The sequence below is a fragment of the Schistocerca gregaria genome, chromosome 2, assembly GCF_023897955.1.
Source record: "Schistocerca gregaria isolate iqSchGreg1 chromosome 2, iqSchGreg1.2, whole genome shotgun sequence".
In the NCBI taxonomy this organism is placed as follows: domain Eukaryota; kingdom Metazoa; phylum Arthropoda; class Insecta; order Orthoptera; family Acrididae; genus Schistocerca; species Schistocerca gregaria.
The window spans coordinates 871,461,013-871,483,610 of record NC_064921.1 but is presented as its reverse complement, the minus strand read 5'-3'; the positions used below and the strand labels follow the sequence as shown (position 1 = coordinate 871,483,610).

Below are 22,598 nucleotides of genomic sequence, written 5' to 3'. Positions count from 1 at the left end.
TGATGCCTCGTGTAAGGAGGAGAAATTCGTACCATCACGTTGCAGACTTTGATAAAGGTCGGATTGTAGCCTGTCGCGATTGCGGTTTATCGTATCACGACGTTGCTGCTCGCGTTGGACGTTTGCAGCAGTATGGACTATCAGCTCGGAGACCATGGCTCCGGTTACCCTTGACGCTGCATCACAGACTGGAGCGCCTGCGATGGTGTACTCTACGACGAACCTGGGCGCACGAATGGCAAAACGTAATTTTTTCGGATGAATCCAGGATCTGTTTACATCATCATGATGGTCGCATCCGTGTTTGGCGACATCGCGGTGAACGCACATTGGAAGCGTGTATTCGTCATCGCCATACTGGTGTATCACCTCGCGTGATGGTATGGGGTGCCATTGGTTACACGACTCGCTCACCTCTTGTTCGCATTGACGGCACTTTGAACAGTGGATGTTACATTTCAGATGCGTTACGACCCGTGGCTCTACCCTGCATTCGATCCGTGCGAAACCCTACATTTCAGAAGGATAATGCAGGACCGCATGTTGCAGGTCCAGTGTGGGCCTTTCTGGATACAGAAAACGTTCGACTTCTGCCCTGGCCAGCACATTCTCCAGATCTCTCATCAATTGAAAACGTCTGGCAAATGGTGGCCGAGGAACTGACTCGTCACAATACGCCAGTCACTACTCTTGATGAACTGTGGTATCGTGTTGAAGCTGCATGGGCAGCTGTACCTGTACACGCCATCCAAGCTCTATTTGACTCAATGCCCAAGCGAATCAAGACCGTTAGTACTGCCAGAGGTGGTTGTTCTAGGTACTGATTTCGCAGGATCTATGCACCCAAACGTCTTGAAAATGTAATCACATGTCAGTTCTAGTATAATATATTTGCCCAATGAATACTCGTTTATCATCTGCATTTCTTCTTGGTGTAGCAATTTTAATGGCCAGTAGTAGAACATTACTGTTTGCATGTCGCCCATCGATTGCGACACTTGTTCGAAATACAAAGTTAAGTATCGTCAGTCTGCTTTATTGAATTTTGCTTGAATTTTTGTATAGCATCATGAGAACGCAGCATCCCTTAGTAACCCTACAAGAGACGAGTGGGCAAGACCCCAGACTTTATTTCTTATTTTAGCAAATAGTTAATTTCCTCTCTTTGGGTCTTATAAAGCTACATGGTGGTAAAAATACCACCAAAAGCTATAGCAACTTTGAGAAGAAATAAAAGTTATATGCAGGGTGATTGAGCTGACCCTACAAATGGTTCTGTGCAACATGCAACACCTTCAAAAACCTTGCGCGAGATTTTCATATACTCTCGCTAGCTATGCACAAACTATTATACAGAAAAAATGCATGGGACCATTTCGTAGGGAATTAAATCGATTTAAGTTGTGTACTGTGATACATTTTCGCTGGAGGCCACAAAAATATTTTATTTTTGTGTAGGACCAACAGTTCGCGCGTAACTAGTGAGAGAATATCAAGACCTTGCACATCTTATTTGAAAGCGTAGCATGTTGCACAAAACCATGCTCAAGTGCAGAGGCGTTGCATGTTGTATAAAATCCATGCATTGTGGCAACTGTATTACCCTACACAGTAAGCCTCCATCAGAAGAGTAGTCACAAATTTTCTCTGGTGTTTCGACAGATATCTACAGTTTCATTTTTGCGACGTGTACGCCCGGAGTCAACGCAAACGAACACTGCCGCTTGTTACGTCTTTCATGCGACGCCCAATGTCGACGGAAACAGTCCGTTTCTTCCCCGCTACAAACAAAATAATTTTTAAAAGCGGAGTTTTAGGTGCCTGTTCGGTAGAGCTATCTCAGATTAGTCTAGTGTGATGTCTGTTTTATCGATATGTATTGACAGGGGCGATAAGACTAAGAATAACCAGTACTGCAACAGCGACTGCACAGCCCCGATCCACACTGACTGCTGCCGTGATGCAGCAGCGCTGCTCACTCGCTTATTCTTCGTCTTTTATTGTTGCTCTTGATACACATCGATAAAACAGTTATCGCACTAGACTAATTTGAGATCACTCTACCTACAGCTGCAACTACATCTACATTCATACTCCGCAAGCCACCCAACTGTGTGTGGCGGAGGGCACTTTACGTGCTACTGTCATTACCTCTCTTTCCTGTTCCAGTCGCGTATGGTTCGCGGGAAGAACGACTGTCTGAAAGCTTCCGTGCGCGCTCTAATCTCTCAAATTTTACATTCGTGATCTCCTCGGGAGGTATAAGTAGGGAGAAGCACTATATTCGATATCTCATCCAGAAACGTACCTTCTCGAAACCTGGCGAGCAAGCTACACCGCAATGCAGAGCGACTCTCTTGCAGAGTCTGCCACTTGAGTTTGTTAAACATCTCCTTAACGCTATCACGGTTACCAAATAACCCTGTGACGAAACGCGCCGCTCTTCTTTGGATCTTTTCTATCTCCTCCGTCAACCCGATCTGGTACGGATCCCACACTGATGAGCAATACTGAAGTATAGGTGGAACGAGTGTTTTGTAAGCCACCTCCTTTGTTGATGGACTACATTTTCTAAGGACTCTCCCAATGAATCTCAACCTGGTACCCGCCTTACCAACAATTAATCTTATATGATCATTCGACTTCAAATCATTCTGCACGTATACTCCCAGATATTTTACAGAAGTAACTGCTACCAGTGTTTGTTCCGCTATCATATAATCATACAATAAAGGATTCCTTCTTTCTATGTATTCGCAATACATTACATTTGCCTATGTTATGGGTCAGTTGCCACTCCCTGCACCAATGCCTATCCGCTGCAGATCTTCCTGTATTTCGCTACAATTTTCTCATGCTGCAACTTCTCTGTATACTACAGCATCATCCGCGAAAAGCCACATGGAAATTCCGACACTATCTACTAGATCATTTATATATATTGTGAAAAACAATGGTCCATAACACTCCCCTGTGGCACGCCAGAAGTTACTTTGTCTGTAGACGTCTCTCCATTGATAACAACATGCTGTGTTCTGTTTGCTAAAAACTCTTCAATCCAGCCACACAGCTGGTCTGATATTCCGTAGGCTCTTACATTATCACGCGACAGTGCGGAACTGTATCGAACGCCTTCCGGAAGTCAAGAAAAATAGCATCTACCTGGGAGCCTGTATCTAATATTTTCTGGGTCTCATGAACAAATAAAGCGAGTTGGGTCTCTCACGATCGCTGTTTCCGGAATCCGCGTTGATTCCTACAGAGTAGATTCTGGGTTTCCAAAAACAACATGACACTCGAGCAAAAAACATGTTCCAAAATTCTACAACAGATCGCCGTCAGAGATATAGGTCTATAGTTTTGCGCATCTGCTCGACGACCCTTCTTGAAGACTGGGACTACCTGTGCCCTTTTCCAATCATTTGGAACCTTCCGTTCCTCTAGACACTTGCAGTACACGGCTGTTAGAAGGGGGGCAAGTTCTTTCACGTACTCTGTGTAGAATCGAATTGGTATCCCGTGAGGTCCAGTGGACTTTCCTCTGTTGAGTGATTCCAGTTGCTTTTCTATTCCTTGGACACTTATTTCGATTTCAGCCATTTTTTCGTTTGTGCAAGGATTTAGAGAAGGAACTGCAGTGCGGTCTTCCTCTGTGAAACAGCTATGGAAAAAGGTGTTTAGTATTTCAGCTTTACGCGTGTCATCCTCTGTTTCAAAGCCATCATCATCCCGGAGTGTCTAGATATGCTGTTTTGAGCCACTTACTGATTTAACGTAAGACCAGAACTTCCCAGGATTTTCTGTCATGTCGGTACATAGAATTTTACTTTCGAATTCACTGAACGCTTCACGCATAGCCCTCCTTACGCTAACTTTGACATCGTTTAGCTTCTGTTTGTCTGAGAGGTTTTGGCTGCGTTTAAACTTGGAGTGAAGCTCTCTTTGCTTTCGCAGTAGTTTCCTAACTTTGTTGTTGTACCACGGTGGGTTTTTCCCGTCCCTCACAGTTTTACTCGGCACGTACCTGTCTAAAACGCATTTTACGATTGCCTTGAACTTTTTCCATAAACACTCAACATTGTCAGTGTCGGAACAGAAATTTTCATTTTGATCTGTTAGGTAGTCTGAAATCTGCCTTCTATTACTCTTGCTAAACAGGTAAACCTTCCTCCCTTTTTACCGAACAGGCACCTAAAATTACGCTTCAAAAATCATGTTATTTGTAATGAGAAACAAACCTACGCTTCCAGTCTACACTGACCGTCGCATGAATTACTTGATGAACTGCATTTATTTGGGGAGAGTCGAGCAACATACCGCAAAAACGAAATAGTAAGTGTATGGCAAAACCCCACAGAAGGTGCGCCCGACGACTCTTAGGAGGGACACACGGTATGTACAGGATGGATCAGAACTCCAGCACCGAGCGAGGTGGCGCAGTGGTTAGCACAGTGGACTCGCGTTCGGGAGGACGACGGTTCACTCCCGTCTCCGGCCATCCTGATTTTGGTTTTCCTTGATTTCCCTAAATCGTTTCAGGCAAATGCCGGGATGGTTCCTTTGAAAGGGCACGGTCGAGTTTCTTACCAATCCTTCCCTAACCCGAGCTTGCGCTCCGTCTCTAATGGCCTCGTTGTCGACGGGACGTTAAACACTAACCACCATCACCAGAACTCCAGCAACAAACCTTGAGGTTTTTCAGGGGTATCTTCTGAGTATTTTGATATAAGGGACCCACGGCCTTCGGCGAGTCGTTACAGAGTAATGCTGTAATTATGGTTTATTCGAGAATGAAATTTTCACTCTGCAGCGAAGTGTGCGCTGATATGAAACTCTGTGGCAGATTGAAACTTGTGTGCCGGACCACGGCTCGAACACTGGACCTTGTCTTTCGCGGGCAAGTGCTCTACCAATGAGCTACACAAGCACGACCCACGAACAGCCGTCACAGCTTCAATTCCACCAATACCTCGTCTCCTACCTTCCAAACTTCGCAATATCCTTTCTTCCAAGAATGCTATGCAGGAGCGCTTCTGCGTAGTTTGGAAGGTAGAAGACGAGGTACTGGCGGAATTGAAGCTGTGACGGCTGTTCGTGGGTCGTGCTTGTGTAGCTCATTGGTAGAGCACTTGCCCGCGAAAAGAAGAGGTCCCGAGTTCGAGTCTCCGTCCGGCACACGGTTTTAATCTGTCAGAAAGTTTCATGATTTCTTTGGTTTGCTGTCGCAGTCACCCCTGTTTCTGCGAAGAACCTGCAAAACCATGAATAAGCGTGTAACATGCGATACGCCAACACACAGCACAGAGTAATGTGACGATCTTCCGACGAAACACGTATTCTTTTATCACAGAGTGCTCGAGCAATTCTGTCTAGCTATTCTAACATACGCAGAACTCTTCGCTTACAGGTATTGCTCAAAATTCCGACCACCATGATGGTGGAAAAGTGTACAGCGACGCACCATCGAATGTCTCAAACGGTCGATTCCAGGAGTTTGGCGTACTACCATAAACCGTGGGCCTCTTGCACTAAAACACTCAGAATATACCGGTGGACAACTTCTGAAACTTTGTGTTAATGACGTTGAATTCTGTCTTCTGCCCGTGCCTCTCACTTACATTCCAAACTTCACAGTTCTGCAGCTCTTGCGGGACGAGCACTTGTGGACGAAAGACTGTGTTTAAGTCATTTCTCCGCTATACTGTTTCTTCCGGAAGTGCTGCTCCCACAGAGCTGTTAAGTTTGGTATGTAGCAGAGAGGCACTGTAAGGCGTCGAGGGCGGGTTGTAAGCTGTGCTCGTCGGGAGCAATGCCCGGGAGGCTTTCAAGCTACCAGGAAGTTTGAAAACAGCGCACGATCCGTTGCGGAGTGAAAGATTCATTCAGGTTTACGTAGTCACTATTCAGAGCTTCAATTACAGTTCTTTTCGTAAGGCTTTCAAGTAACTTATCCCGAAATTTGCTTTAAGTTGTTTACAACAATAACAGAAATCCTACATCGCATAGTATTTTTGGACCTTGCTAATTTCCAGTGAGAGACTAATTTATTAGCCACTGCACCTCCACGCCCGGGACTAATATTCCTTGGATATGTGCTAACCCCCGTCGACTTCAACAGTACACTGTACACTACAACATACTCGCTCACGAACAATCTACGTTATTTAGGCGGAAGGGACAACATTTGAAACTGGATAATGAGGTACGTAAATTGAGAGGAATAAGTAATAACCTATCCCAATTAGGTGGCTGAACGTGACCCGGCCAACAGTAAGATATACGACACAACCTTTCATTCAAAATCCTACGTAAACATGTTCTGGCTCCACAGTTGTTTGTTAATGGGACGATTCCTCACTGCGGATTGTTTGCGGGAATTACCATCTGTGCAGTGAAGGCGGGTACGAGTGTTACTAGGGGCGTTAATGCTTCCTCTCGCAATTTGCATCCAAGAAAGTACCCTGCTCATTTTGTCGGCTTGTACTGTCTCGGCAGAGCATTTATCAAAGCCGAACACACCCGCCGTGAACGTTAATTCCGTAGACTAAGCAGCCAGCATCGTCGGCTATTTTCGGCTTACCAAATTTTTGTGCGTGTTCCAGGCGGAATGTTTTGGTATGTTAATCTACCGGCCGCACGCAGTGCATAAACGCGCAGTTAGGCGCTGGCGTTTTATGAGCTTAGTCTGTCAGCCGCAGAAACGCACGGCCGCGTCGTGGCGAACAGGTTTGCCAGCCTACGCGCTTCTCATACGTCTGAACGCACGTCCACACTCCGTTGTTGCTCAAACGCATTACATCTGCCAACTTGTGCCACATTCCGCATAAACAGTTCTGAGTAATTCACGGCGCAGGTGATCTTTCCAGGAGTGTGTGTTACGCAGTTTGCGCGAGAAAACTACGCATCCTTCAAACGTCCTTCCCCCTACCCCTGACCATCCACGCTCTGTCAAAGCACCAGAGAAGTGTCCGTATTCAACAGAAGGTTCTTGTTACGTTAAAAATAAATATACACTTTACTTTTTAAAGCAAGTGGGTTATGAAGCGCACAAACTTCGTCTAAATGTGGACAAAAAATAAAAAGCGTCGCGTAGCCCTTTCCTGCTTTTTATCTTTTTCCATCTAGCATTAATTCAGATCCAGTTTTTCTAATGTTTTATTCCATTTTCCTCCTTTTTTACACTCTTGTAGAGGAAATTACTTTGTTTCCTGTTTCTATCGTTGTTTCCCTGAAAGGATTTTATTTAAATAAGTTGCTGTATTCTGTAAATAGGGATTGGATTGTGTGGGGGAAGAGACCAAACAGCGAGGTCATCGGTCTCATCGGAGTAGGGCAGGACGGGGAAGGAAGTCGGCCGTGCCCTTTCAAAGGAACCACCCCGGCATTCGCCTGGAGTGATTTAGGGGTATCACGGAAAACCTAAATCAGGATGGCCCGAGGCGGGATCGAACTGTCGTCCTCCCGAACACAAGTCCAGTGTGCTAACCACTGCGCCACCTCGCTCGGTTGTAAATAGGGGGGCCTGATCTGATGTGAGCCCAGGGATGTAAGAAGTTCGACAGCCACGAGTGATAGATATTTTGAAACCTCTCTCTACGGCCGTGGTGAAGGTGTCGTACTGTCCTGGCGCTGGTTCTATAGACGACACTTCGACATCCAGTAAATCTCCAAAACTCGGACAGTCAGCCTTTGTAAAGTTAAACATCCTCGCATATCACGGGTTAACTTGGCAAAACGAGGACGTATTGAAGAAAATAAAACCTAATGGGACTGCAGGGAAGAACAGATGATTCAACATATGCTTCAGCGTCGACTGTGTCCTTTTTTTCCATCCAGATATCCATGTTAATATCTTTTACTACTTTCCATAATCCAGACGCGAGCATATTGAAAGTAGGTCTGTTGGTATAACGTCTGTCATGCCTTCCTTGTCGATCGTTACTTCACATTTCTGTTCAAAATATCGACCGTATCTCGTGGGACATGGCTGTATCGGAAAATGTTACAGCCCCAAGAAAAGATTGAAGTGTTTTGTCTATTTAGTGAAAGCCCATGAAAGTTTTCTCTGAAAAGAAAACTATTCGATAGCACTGAAACTGGTTCACCTGCCTAATATCTGTATGGCCCCCGCGAACTCGCAGAATTGCCGCAATACGACGTGGCATGGACTCTACTAATCTTTGAAGTAGTGCTGGAGGTAACGGACACAATGAATGCTGCAGGGCTGCCCATAAATCCGTAAGAGTACGATGGGGTGGACATCTCTTCTGACCAGCACGCTGCAAGGCATCCCGTATGTGCTCAATAATGTCTGAGGAGTTCGGTGGCCAGCGGAAGCTTTTAAACTCAAAAGCGTGTCCCTGGAGCCAGTCTATAGCAATTCTGGACGTGTAGGGTCTCGCATTGTCTTGCTGTAATTGTCCAAGTCCGGCGGAATGCAGAATGGACATGAATGGATGCAGGTGATCAGACAGGATGCTTACGCACGTGTCACCTGTCATAGTCGTATGTAGGCGTATCAGTGGTCCCGTATCACTCCATCTGCACACGCCCCACACCATTACAGAGCCGCCTTCAGCTTGAACAGTCCATAGGTTCGTGAGGTTGTCTCCATTTGAAACGAGATTCGGCCGACAGCAACACGTTTCCACTCATCGACAGTCCAATGTCGGTGTTGACGGGCCCAGGCGAGGCGTAAAGCTTTCTGCCGTGCAGTCATCAAGGGCACACGATTGGGCATTCGGCTCCGAAAGCCCATATCGATGATGTTTCGTTGAATGGTTCGCACGCTGACACTTCTTAATGGACCAGTACTGACATCTGCAGCAATTTCCGGAAGGGCTGCACTTCCGTCACGCTGAACGATTCTCTTCAGCCGTCGTTGGTCCCGTTCTTGCAGTATCTTTTTCCGCCCGCGGCGATGTCGGAAATTTGATGTTTTACCGGATTCCTGACATTCACGGTACACTCGCGAAATAGTCGTACCGGAAAATCCCCACTTCATAGCTAACTCGGAGATGCCGTGTTGCATCGCTCGTGCGCCGACTGTAACACCACGTTCAGACTCACTTAAATCTTGATAACCTGCCATTGTAGCAGCAGTAACCGATCGCACAATTGCGCCAGAGGCGTTGCCGACAGCAGCGCCGTATTCTGTGTGTGTGTGTGTGTGTGTGTGTGTGTGTGTGTGTGTGTGTGTGAGAGAGAGAGAGAGAGAGAGAGAGAGAGAGAGAGAGAGAGAGAGAGAGAACTAAAGTTCCTTTAAGGACTTGTTCCTCTTTTATGGAAGAAAAAGTTCAACTTTCACCGCCGCAAAGTAATTCGTCAGTGATCTGAAATTTTGTTTCCTCGGTTGTTGTCGGAGCGTTTTGTCACCCATCGATCCGCTAACCTCATGTTCTTCAGCTGCAGGAGTGGGCCGTCTCCTTAGTTCACACTTTTAAGATCTTCCTTTTCACTTTCGCACCATGGAGAGTTGTTCTTCCGAGTCGATGCAGACACTTTTTGTAGGGTACTGGTTAAATTTCAGGCGTCTCCCTGTCGCATAGCACCTCTTTGGGATGGTTTTTTCGATTTATCACTGTGTGGCCGCGACGCAGGGACTTACCTCACTCTTTGATCACCCTCTAGAGGTCACAATAAAGTCTGTTCCGGACTTTGTCGGACTGCTTCCTTCTTTTGATAACCTGTCTTCCAGTTCGTTGCCCGGAGGCCCATTCGCCTTTTACCCAAATAAATTTAATTTCGGCATTGTCCTGTTGTGTAATGTCGCCGTACTGCATCATTTCGAACACTAGGGGTTTGTTGCGGGGCTGGCCATGATGGAAACACCACTGCCTTTGGTTTTGTATCGGCAGTGGTAGATACACCTAGGCTGGGAGGAGCTGCGTGGCACCGCCTCATTCGACGAAGCTCCGAAGCCGAGTTCTGCGGTAACGGGACGGGACGGGCAGGGAGGCATGCATATGCAAACCCCACAGCGTTAGCCGCTGTATGGAGGGCGTCGCATACCGGAGAGTGGGCTACCGACTCAAACGTCTGCGCCCCCGTTCGTCAGACATGCATATTTCATGCCGGTTATTTGAGATCCTACTCGCTGCGTCGGAACTGGAACTTTTGTACGAGGGTGGTGACTACGCATATTGTCGGCTATTTCGTTGTCACGTTATTTGTTCAGGGCTCCCAGTGACGCTGAGACGTAATAGCGTGGTGGGGTAGCCCCACTTGCTAGAACCTTACTCCTAAAATAGATTGATTTTTCTTTTTTGAATTATATACATAATGCATATACCATAGCTGCATCAAATGGTTAAATTATCCATGCAATACTTTGCTGAGCGTAATTATTCACGGATAATTTACAGTCCGCTGATGACAGTAATAAAATACTTCATTTAGAAACTATTTATTTACAGAAATGTCGTAGTTTACTATATCTGCAAAGCCATGCGCAGGTCAAAATTCAATACTGACAAAAATTATTTACTAGTGACATAGTTTATGTGAAAGATCTAATTCTCCTCTTTCAATCAAACGTTTTACCTTTTTGTAAAATTTATGTTTTAAAAGTTACATTCAAAATTTTCGTGTTCCTGAATGTTCCAAACTATAAATGGTAAATATTTTTTCTAAATTCAGTGTCAGAGTTTTGTAGACGAACTGCTCAACACGACGGTCATCAGTGGTATCTGTTCTTTCAGGAACAGTTACTATTCTTTACATATGGTTAAAGGCTACCCAGCCATTGAACTGCGTCTGTGCGAATGCGCACAGGTTGCCCGAACTCTTACAGGAATCATCACCTTAGTGGGCGCGAGTAATGAGCGGATGGGCAAATATCTGTCAGCAACATTACGAATGTAGCTTGTAGACAGTTAGGAATCTGGGTTTCACGGGAAGCGTGCAAGGGATAAGTCTCTGCAGTCGCGCGCTATTCATCTGTGTCCTCGGTGGCTCAGATGGACGCCGGCACGGTAGCTCAGCGTGTTCGGTCAGAGGGTTTGCTGCCCTCTGTAGTAAAAAAAAAAACTGAGTTAATGGATCAACAACGAACTTATACGGATGTCTTACGACGTCCGGCCCGAGCAGATACAACGAACCAAAGCGAACAAAATGATATTAAAAAAAAATGAATAGAGCGTCTGCCATGTAAGCAGGAGATCCCGGGTTCGAGCCACGGTTGGGGCACACATTTTCAGCTGTCCCCATTGAGGTATATCAACAACTGTCAGCAGCTGAGGGTTTCGATTAAATATCATTTAAGTGTCAGTTTTGTTAATTATTCCAAATCACTCGCTCGAAAATTCTTGACAGAGTTTGGAAATCGGTATGCGCATTAAAACTTGATTCTCATAAAGTAATACTTCTTGCTTTCTCTTTTAATAATAGTACATACTTCGACTGAACAAATTTCTTTTACGGCCTATTTTATTTTTTATGTTTTATGTTTTGTGTTTTCTGTTAATACCCAAATGTAATAATCCAGCATTTTATTACTTTGTAATTTCTGTAACAGGCGCGTCTATAAATAGGCGTCATGCGTAAAGTAGCAATCAGTCCTTTGCCCGGTAAATGAAAAAAAAGGCTTCCTTGTCTGTCAGTTGGTGCGCTCTATTTAAAACGTGAACATACATGTCAATCATTGCCAATCGTGGACTTCTTTAATCTTCTACTAATTGGTGTAGCTCACTGATCTTATTAAAATATTGAGGCTGCAATATTTTAGAAAGCTGATAACCGAAACTGAACTTACTGCCAATAAATGTGAAGAGAACGAAAATTTAATTTCTGCACTGTTGTGTACATTATTTAACAACTATTCACCACATCCAGTAATCGTAGGACAAAACTGGAGAAGAAATTACATCAGACTCACGAGGTAAAAACCAGGTCTGTATGGGCTACAGCACATGCAATTTCGTCTCTCTACAGGTAGACGTTGTTTCTCAGTAGAAAAGGAGCTGTATTCGGTATCTGGTTCCGTTCAAATTGGAGTCGATGCAATGTATCCAACACTAGTTCTGTTCTGTTTCAGGGGCTGAGATGTTTACACACCTGCGCTTGGCTCGGCTTGTCACCATGTGGTGTGCGATGTTGTTCTAATACCAATGTTTTCTCATTTGCGAGAAGGACGACTATAGGATCCGTTTGAGTGAAAAATACAGTTGGCCCTAGCGCTAATGCGTCTGACACTGTCTTACGTCAGCGGATTGACGTAGAAGATACAAGTGTAGCTCGTATTCCTCTCGTGCAGGAAAGAGCAACTTTGTTCCCGCGAGTCAGTGCCGCTCCGCCCGCTTGCGTGATTAATGATCTTTTTTTCGTTTTCGTTCTCGCTCTCGCGTCTTACCCTTAAGTGGACGTGGAGTGGAATTTTACCACGAAACTGGACTGCCAATTGCCTTGCCCTTAAAAACGTTAGTGTTTGTCGCGTTTCAGCCTGCTAACACTGTTGCCATATTGGGAAATTACTCCAGTGTAGAAACATCCTGGGCATAATGTGGCTGCCTTCGTAATGTCCGAGGCTGACGTGACGAACAGGGCGGGGCGGAGCAGGTCTTCGGTCATTCTGGGTCCACCGGTGTGCCTTCTGACTCATCGCCTTCCATACACAAGGTCAGCGTGCCGCGTTCCTACAGACGCCACGACACGGCTTGGTGACCTCAGAGTGCGCCCGATGCATAACGTCGTACTCCGGTAATGGCGCAGAAAAAATCGTGATGTGGCTGTACATTAGCCTAGGAAACTAGGATTAGTCAGCTCCGGCAATTAACATCCCCCGGAAGTGTAAGACTTGCGTTCGAGTCACTGACTGTGTGATTCACCAGAGCAACTCATTTGTAACATCCAGTCCGGCAGGGTGGTTGACGAGCTTCGTACACAAAGTCCAAATCCCAGCCGGCCGGTTAGAGTGCGACAATTCAGAAATATTCAGTGACTGGATGGAAGCAGTGCTATGCGCAGTGGAAAGAAGGCATCGTCAGCTGTACGCAAACAGTTTGTGCTTGAAGATGGTGACGGCCAGAGATCACATGTTAAGGTAGTGTCTCATTCCAAAAACTGCACGTTATACGTAGCGAATCAGGCAAGTAAGCTTTTCTTATCAAATTTTCATTAGCATAAGACAGTTAGTAACGTCACTCGCCTTTCTTACTATATTGCCAAAAATCTACCGAAGTCCTGTAAAGCAACTGTAACGTTTTCCGACACTCCACATCTGTTCCGGTGATCTTGCGCTCTCGCGTTTCGTAACTTTCACACTCCAGAAAGCACCACGAATTTAAAGTTTGACTGTCCTCATTAATCATTTACATTTATAACTTTCCACCAAATGATAAATGGGACGATACTAATCGCAATTTTGACAAGCCGTAACCGTGTTTTGACCTCTGTCTGGAACTAGGCTGTCCTATAAAATAACCGAATCGTAGAATGAACATGAGGTTGAGTTATTCCCACATGAAATACAATCACACACACTTCACTTCACTGCCTACCTGCGTTATCGCATTGATAACTTAGTTATATCCACCAAAAAAGAAAAATCAGCGACAGGCTGAGAGCAGCAGCTACCTTACCGTAAGAAATAAATACGAATACAAAATATAACGGTCACCAGTTCTGACTGGACAAAGTCTCTTCGTTACTTGCGTAATTTACTGAAAGATATTAGTGGACATTTTTCTTTTATTATAGCAGATTTACTTGTGGACACGTTGGACGCAAGCAAATTATCGTTACGTGGCATTTTAGCTACAGTATTTGACAAAAAAGTAATCTGGAATATTCAGTTAAGATCATTTACTATGGACAATTGATTTCAAAGCAAAATTTATCACAGTAGTGTCGTTAACTATTCAGTATGTTAAGTAAGTGACGTATTAACACTATCGTTTCAGATTCTAACATTTAGTAAAATCACAGTTCATCAATTAATCAGTTCTTCTTAAAGTAGCAGATGTAAAAAGTAAATTTTTATAATATTAATATAAGTTAGTTGGAATCAACGATATTGTTCCAAAAATGTAAGTTCAAATGCGATCAGTTATGGCTTTTAACTCCTCATACAATTTTAAATACCAGAGTACTTCAAAGTTCTTACCTTACAACAGATGAGCAGATGTAATTTGTGGCGACGAACAAGAAAACACAGTTTCTTCGCGTCTCTGTTAATATAGACGAATATGGCTCACGATGACGGCGTACCGAGCATGGTGGCGCAGTGGTTAGCACACTGAACTCACATTCGGGAGGACGACGGTTCAATCCCGCGACGGCCAACCTGATTTAGGTTTTCCGTGATTTCTCTAATCGCTCCAGGCAAATACCGAGGTGGTTCCTTTGAAATGGCACGGCTGACTTCCTTCCGGGTCCTTTCCAAATCCTATGAGACCAATGATCTCGCTGTTGGGTTTCCTCCCCCAAACAACCCAACCATGACGGCGTCGAGAGAGATCGTTCTTTAGTTACTTCGTCAAAATTCAAGTTCGAAAAATCTTGCATCCTCGAAAAACACTTTACTGAGAAGACTTACAATTGAAAGTTATTAGCACACCACCTAATTGACCTCCTTAGCAAAGTTTCGCCATATTATGATGAACATTTTTAACTAGGAGCTCGAGAACATTAACTTCGCTACTGAGCTGCCTACAAGCGAGTCTCCGTCTCATGAGTTACGAAATATTTGCAGTAAGGTTCCACAGTAATCCAGAAAATATTTTTTTCTTATAAATCTGGACCACGAACCACGCAGTGACACAAATTATGAAGTATAATGGATTTACTCAGCTCTGAAGATGGTCATTGTTGATACCGGTTGTCTTTTAATTTCTGTAACTTTGAAAATCAGGCTTCACGAAGAATGTAATAATTCTAATTCCAAAGAAATCACGTGCTGACCGGTGGAAACATTTGTTTGGGATATGTCCTTGTATGGAAGTGCAACATTGACGGTAAATTTATTTATTTATTTATTTATTTATTTATTTATTTATTTAAACAGTTCAGACAAGAAGAGAATAAATTTATTCCCATACAATTGTGTCGCAGTGGTACAGCAACCTTCTAATATTAAAAAACCTGTGCCTGGTGGCACAGTGTACTGTATTAGTTCTAAAATGACACTTTCCGCCTGGGTTGTGCCTCATCAAGTTACCTTCTCCGTGTCAAACGCGCTGCTCTTGAAGTAATAAAAAACATTATGCAACCTGGGACTGATTTTTAATATACAGAGAGACTACGAATAAGGCTGAAATACAGTAAGCAGGTTCAAATGGCCGTAGGATGCGTCGTTATACAGAGATGATGAGGCTTGCACAGGCTACAGAAGTATGAAGAGGTGCATCAAAGCAGTTTTCGGGCCGAAGACAACCAACCACCAAACACTGAACCTGTAACTTTCTCCGAAGAAACTTGTGAGTCGCACTTTACTGGGCAGCGTTTGTCAACGCAAGTATTGTATGACATGAGCGTAATGGGTGACACATTGAGTGTGTGTGAATTCGGCTTGCAGCCGCTGAGTGGATTTCGCTCGACGGCAGGAGACCTCCGACGTCGACACGAAGTGAACATTCAGATATTAATCTGATGGAATTACATTTTCCTTGAGACACATCAGTCTGACTTTATCTTCGATAAGGTTAGAAGCTGAAGTAATAAATTAAACTTTTATCGACGTTAAAGTTGAGACTCTTGTCTTCAGGAAAATGTAATTCCATCAAAGCAACGCTTGGGATACAGGCGGGATATCTCCAATACGTACAAAGCTAGGCTGCTGTTCCATTGCCGGAGGGCCTCGTTAGTACTAACGATCTGTGTTGTTGTGGTCTTCAGTCCGAGGACTGAACTGATGCAGCTCTCCATGTTGCTCTGTCCTGTGCAAGCCTCTTCATCTCCGAGTAACTACTGCAACCGACGTCCTTCTGAATTTGCTTACTGTATTCGTGTCTTTTTCTTCCTCTACGATTTTTGCTCCCCCCCCCCCCCCCACTCTCTCTCTCTCTCTCTCTCTCTCTCTCTCTCTCTCTCTCTCTCTCTCTCTCTCTCTCTCTCTCTCTCTCTCTCTCTCTCTCCCCCCCCTCCCCCTCCCTCTCCCTCCTTCCCCTCTAGTACTAAACTTTTGCTTCCTTAATGTCTCAGAGTGTGTCCTACCAACCGATCCCTTCTTCCAGTCAGGATGTGTCACAAATTTCTTTCTCAACAGTTTTATTCAGTACTTCCTCATTAGTTACTTGATCTACACATCTAATATTCACCATTCTTCTGTAGCATCACATTTCAAAAGCTTTTATTCTCTTCTTGTCTAAACTGTTTAGTGTCCAAGTTTCCCTTCCATACTTGGCAACATTCCAGACAAATACCTTCTGACGGGACTTTTTAACCCATATATTCAGAAACACTTTTCTTGCCATTGCCAGTGTATATTCTATATCCTCTGTACTTCGGTCATAGTTATTTTCTTCCTCAAATAGCAACGCATCTACTACTTTGTCTCATTTCCTAACCTAATTCCTTCGGCATCACCTGATTTAATTCGATTACATTCTATTATTCCTGTTTTTCTTCTGTTGTTACTCATCTTATACCCTCCTATAAAGACACTGTCTATTCCGTTCAACTGCGCTTTCAGGTCCTTTGCTGTCTGTAACAGAATTACATTATCATTGGCAAACCTCAAAGTTTTAATTTTTCTCTCTGAACTTTAATTGCAGTTGGTGTTAGGGAGGACATTGGACTACAGTAGTCTGTCCATCTGTGGTAGCTACAGTGGCACGGTGATATAGTGGTTAGCACATTTGCGTAGTAAGCGGGAGACCCGGGTTCAAACCCAGGCCTCGGCATAAATTTTAATTCACTGCTTCAGCTTCAGTCCATATAAGATAAAAAAATTATTTCTTGGAAGACAGTATGCTAGATACTGCTATGCGCTTTGTTGCAAATGGTAGCTTAATTTAACGTTTTTATGAAGCCCCTTCCTTATGTCTACATAATATGATCGAAAGTATCTGGACAACTAGTAGCGGACATTACTACGAGAGATGACCAATTGTCACCTTTATCACGGCTTGAATTTTGCTGGGGACCGTTTGAAGGAGGTGTATGAGTCTCTGGAAGAATGGCAGCCCATTTGTTCCGAAGAGCTGAAACCAGGGAAAGTAGTGATGTTGGTCACTGGAGACTGTACCGAAGCCGATTATCTAATGTGTTCCGTTGGGTTCAGTTAGAGTCTTTGGGTAGGCCAGTCGAGTTCAGTTTAAGAACGTTGTTGGCCACAAACCATTGTTTTTATGACAGTGTGCATCGTCATGTTGATATAATCATTGGTCTCTGAGTAGTTCCTCTACTGTACGCAGCACACAACGTTGTAAAATGTGTTCATATCTTTCTGCATTTGTTTCCTAAGACGTAATAAAGGGACCACACCGTAACCATAAAGAAACAGAACGTAACGTAATACCACGTGGTCTATACTTCCCTGTAACAGGTAACATTCTCCAGGCATTCGCCAAACCCAAACCCTTTTATCGCATTTATGCGCGGTATCCCTTGTACCCATCGCTGCTGAATACCAGTACGTTTAATATTTTCTTGGTACCCCCAACCTCACTAAATGTGGTCACAGCGCGATTGTAAAATTTCGTACTTCTCCCGCAGACCAAGCGCTATAGCAATCCAACTACTTTAGGAAAAATTCGGAGATGCGACTTTAGTGGTTCGCCGCTAACAGTTCGGTGCACCGCCCTTTTATTTTCAGTTTATTGGTTTCGGGTCGTGTACGTTCAGCCATCACAGGTATGGAAAGTAATGGGTAGCTTATTGGAGACGAGTTTCTTGTCAGTTACGACGTACACAGCCTTCCACTGGTTACTAATAACAGCCATTGATAATCACCATTAGCAACAAAAGAAGAACACATTTTAAAGTCACTCAAAAATACTACGCTCAAATTTGCAAGGGAGCGATATTTGTTTATATCAGGTAACTACAGTCCAGTCGTCATTCTTATACAATAACACTTCTGGCTACCTAATGTCTCTAGAGTCTACTTTGAGCCCCTCTTTTACCTAACAAATCTACGCTCATTAATACGACCGACAAAAAATTGTCTACGAAAAATTGGACGCCTGTGCAGAGGAGGAAAGCTTTGAGTATTTTGTAGTACCGTTCATGCTGGAGGATTCTCAACTCCCAACTTCCGAAATTTTAAGCACTTGAAAAAACCACACAGACTCGCCCCAGAGGGTTCGGGTTTGTCTTCTCAACTACACAACGGCTCTCGGCCAACTGCTCGATGCTAAAAAAACGTCGAAACACACCATTGGGAAATAATAATGAAATTTTAACACTGCAAACAAGACTGCTTGCTTCTTCATATCCTGTATAGTGGGTACCTTATCAACTCCGTTATGAACTGGGAAGAGATTGACAAATTTCAATTCGTTGCCTCAGCTTTTATCCTTATTGAAGGTTTCGATATTAGACAGTGGTCAAAAAGGGGCGGCGTGGGCAAGGTCCAGGCCGTCACAGGAGCAGGAGGGGAGACAGCGTCGCGGCCACAGACGCCCACCGGCTAGGCGATGCGGCAGCGGGGGAGTAGTGTTTGGCGGAAGCTGCGAGAGCTGTAGGCAGATTGCGGGGGCGCGGCCGGCCGCCAGGTGGCGCAACCATCTGCGGAGTGGGAGGTGGCGGCGGCGCCTCCTCTGGTTTCGCCGGAAAAGTCGTGAGTAACGCTGACGTCAGCCAGTGGCTGGGCGTCGCGGCGGCGGCCGCTGCGGCTGGCATTGTCCGCGCCGCTTGGCTGTCCGGTCACACGCGCCCGCCATCGGGATGCGAGCCACGCCACGTTCTGTCGCCGCCGTCGCCTCGGGGAGGGACCCTACCGCCGCAGTTAGCCGCCAGACGCCGCGACCGACGCACATCTCCGTGAGCCCTGCCCGTGCGGCACCGCTATCTAGAAAGTGAAGTGAGCCTCTCCGGCCGGTGTATCGCTGCCACTCCCCTCAGCACTTAGCCGGCAGCTATCGGGCGCGAGAGGGAGAAAGCTGTTTAGCGAGTGCGGCCCGGACCGGCGCGGCGCGGAGCAAACATTTTCTCTGCCCGCATCCGAACACAGTGCGGCTGAAATTCTCCGCCGTGTCGCGAGCGCCTCTTCGTTACCTCAGCGGCCGGAGCGTTTTGAGCGTCGAGTGTTATTGCCGCAACAGGGAAGCGAGTTCGCCTCTCCGGCGCGCGGGTAATTTGTCGTCGCCTGTGCCAACAGAGGCGCGGTTCGGTTTGTCTCCGGAGTGTTTTGTGTGTGCTAGCGGTGCCCACGCGGTGCGTGCCTCGCATACGATATACGCTCGTGGGGCGGTGCGTGTAATGTTGTCCGTGTGGCGGTGTTAAGGCAGAGCGCGCCGCGACCATGCCTGTCGTGTGGGTCTACATGAACGGCCACATCACGGCGCGGGTGGATGGAGGCTGCGACGAGCCGGACGAGTGCCCGCTGGCTGAAGACCCCTCCCGCTACCTGCAGCCGCTGCCCAAGCCGCCCCTGGCCAGGGCGCGCGGACACGCCCACCGCAAGGTGAGTACCTGTCACTCGAAACTATATTCAGTTCAAGAATAGGTCGGACATCATCTTTGTATGCGTCTACTTCACGTTTATGCTCTTCTAGGCACCGTTGTCCCAGTGTGTAGCGTATCTTTTCCTAGCGACTTAGGTACGCTAGCCCTGTTCGGTGATCTAGTCGCCTCGGCTAATTTCTGGCGGCAGAACGAAGCCGGTTTTTGTTTGACCTGAAGGAGGAAAACGATCTGTTGACACCGCGGATTCAGAAAACGCCGTTCTTGTGCAAAACAAGTGGCTATTTATTCTCGTGAAGTAGTGAGTGCGCCGGCCTTGGTGGCCGAGCGGTTCTAGGCGCTTCAGTCCGGAACCGCGCGACTGCTACGGTCGCTGGTTCGAATCCTGCCTCGGGCACGTATGTGTGTGATGTCCTTAAGTGAGTTAGGTTTAAGTAGTTCTTAGTTCAAGGGGACTGATGACTTCAGATGTTAAGTCCCTTCGAACTGCTACACCCAGGTATTTGAACTACTACACGGAGTCCAGTTGTCATTTTGTACTACGTTGTTTCGGTTTTGCGAAGTGCACAGTTTCACATTTCTGAACGTGTAAACTACCAATCTTTTGCACCACTTTGATACCCTGTCAAAATCCATCTGAGTATATGTGCATCGATAAACTGTGACATGGAAAAAGTCTGAAGTTACTATTGATATTCTCTGAAAGGTCATTAATGAATAATGTGAACAGAAGGGCCTCCATCACACTTCCCTGGGACACACCGGTAGTTACTACACCAACGACAGCATGCTGCGTTCTTCATACCAAGAAATTCTCAGTACAGGCACAAATTTCATTTGGTATCTTATACGGTCGTCCTTTCGATAATAAGAGTAGGTGTAGCACTGGGTCAGAAGGTTTTAAGAAATCAAGAAATAATTCATTTACTTGACTGCCTTGATTCATGTTTTTCTCGATGCCATGTGATTAAAGGGCATTTTCGATGTTTTCCTTCATTAAAAAAAAGCCAAAAGCAGTAACAGCACTACGCATCAAGATCATACTGTTTTCAGGACACTAACCCTTGAAACAGTCATATTCAAATTAAACTTTCTACTGACAAATACTTTTCCTTTCTTGCTCCTGTCGGCTCTACTATATTATTCTCTTCGGCAATTTCAATTATAATGCAATCCGTTGGGTTGAGTTGTTTGATCGCTGTAGACATACAATTTTATTGTGTTGTCTGATACGCATGAGCTTAGCTCAAAATTACCGAATAAATCCTGAAGAAATAAGCTCTCCAGTTACCGATCTTGTGGCATAGATATAGTGTGAAGTCAAGAAACAGTGTTACGGATTAAGAACGCCCCTGATACCACGTTGCTGTCAGACGATGAAACGTTTCTGCAGGAAGTAATGAGTCGTTCGTGATATATAAAAAAAAAATGAGTTAGCTATGAAGTAATTAAACATGAAATTACGCGTCAACCGAAGAGAGAAAGGTGAATATCTGAATTGAGGAAATAATGTGTGTTAATTGCGCATCCTAAGCATTATAATCACAAAGCGCCAGTTGATGTAGCGCAAAATTTTAAGTTGCGGTAGCGAAATGGTATGTTTGGAAAAAAATAATTTTGATTGGTAGTAAGTATTTTTCTTGGAATGGAAGGAATGGACGAGGAAAATGAACAATTAACCCCAAATTCATTACTCAGCAAATGAAAAATGTTTCGTTAATTGAAGCGTAATTGCCCTCTTATTATGACTAAAGAAAAACATTGCGTTATGATGGTACGAAGGGCCTCAAAATGGCAATATCCACGACAGGGAATGAGCAGAGGTGTATCTAGAAAATAAAGAAGCAGATTTCGGAAGAACGCTGGGCAATCTATACAGTTTTTCGAGACTGGCTAAAAATCATGTAAAGGCTATGCTTTGATAAGATTCAGGGTCTCACCTGAAGATCCGGCTGCACCTCAAGAAGACTATCACATGCAAATTCTTTCCTCCAAAAGAAATAGTTCGTTCGCTAACTCTATATTGGTTAGTTGAAGTTTTGAAACGAATCACTCGGTACAAGTGATGGTGTTTTTTCTTTTCTTTTTTACAAAATACGCGTTTGGTACTGGTAGAAACAATACTTCTCGCCAGTATGACGTGAGAAGTCGCACAGTCAACCCCATACCCGGAAGTAATGAGGTTCACACCTGCCACAGTTGCATAAGAATGGAAACTCGCCGTAGAGAGCGTAATAAAACACTGTGATTGTTGCTGTTAATTATAAGCTTTCCTATGCAATATATTACTTTCAGTTAAAGGTCACTCTTCAGTAATTATTAGTTTACTGCAAAATAAGATTCTAAAGCGAATCACCAATCTTGTATCATTAAGTAGTATTGCAGCGGACAGAACCACCTTCTAGTCTTGTATCATCTAACATTTTCACTGCACATCTGTGGATAAAATGTTTGTGTACAGTATATTCACGAATGCAACATGCAACGATGTGTGGCAAATTACTGTCACCTTAATTGGCTACCTTGCGCTGTATTTGGGTGTTGTTATATCGTAAAGCATTCTCGGAAGTTACTGACTTTATTTATTTGTTTAACTATAAAGTGTGTTCAAATAGAAAGGCACGAAACGTCATAACAACCAAACCGGTTGAAATTTGCGCATGCCACTTTCGGACAACGTAGTGATATATCTAGAGGAAGGAAAATGTGCCGTCACCTGCTCTTAAAAAATCCATACCTGTGGCCTCAGCAGGCAAGATTGTCGTCTTTTTCGACTTCCCAGATCCGACAGTCGTCGAATTCCGACAGCACAGAAAAACAACTAGCAGTGACGTGTACTGTGAGACAGTCCGTACCCTACGAAACCCCTCAAAAGTAAACGGCCTTGGCTACTCACGGAAGGGGCGATTCTGCTCACGTTAACACGCATCCACAAGTCTCCAAGGTCACACGAAAGATTATGGCCAAGTTCAAATGGGAGCAGCTCAAGCATTCGCCCTACAGATAGGACATGTCGCCCTACAACCTCCATACAT

The 22,598-nt window shown here is 44.9% G+C and overlaps 1 protein-coding gene across 8 annotated transcripts in view; it reads left to right on the top strand.

Moving 5' to 3' along the window:
* LOC126335266 (uncharacterized) overlaps positions 1 to 22,598 on the top strand; it is a 1,744,002-nt gene that overhangs the window by 1,414,315 nt on the left and 307,089 nt on the right. Inside the window, exon 1 of one of the 8 annotated variants that reach the window (XM_049998316.1) lies at positions 18,538 to 19,564. The exons of 6 other annotated variants lie outside the window; for them this stretch is intronic. In XM_049998316.1, the coding sequence (XP_049854273.1) occupies positions 19,403 to 19,564 (162 nt within the window). In that variant the 5' untranslated portion in view covers positions 18,538 to 19,402. Of the gene's footprint in view, positions 1 to 18,537; positions 19,565 to 22,598 lie in introns of those variants that run through there. One more of the 8 variants, XM_049998317.1, reaches the window with a different exon arrangement.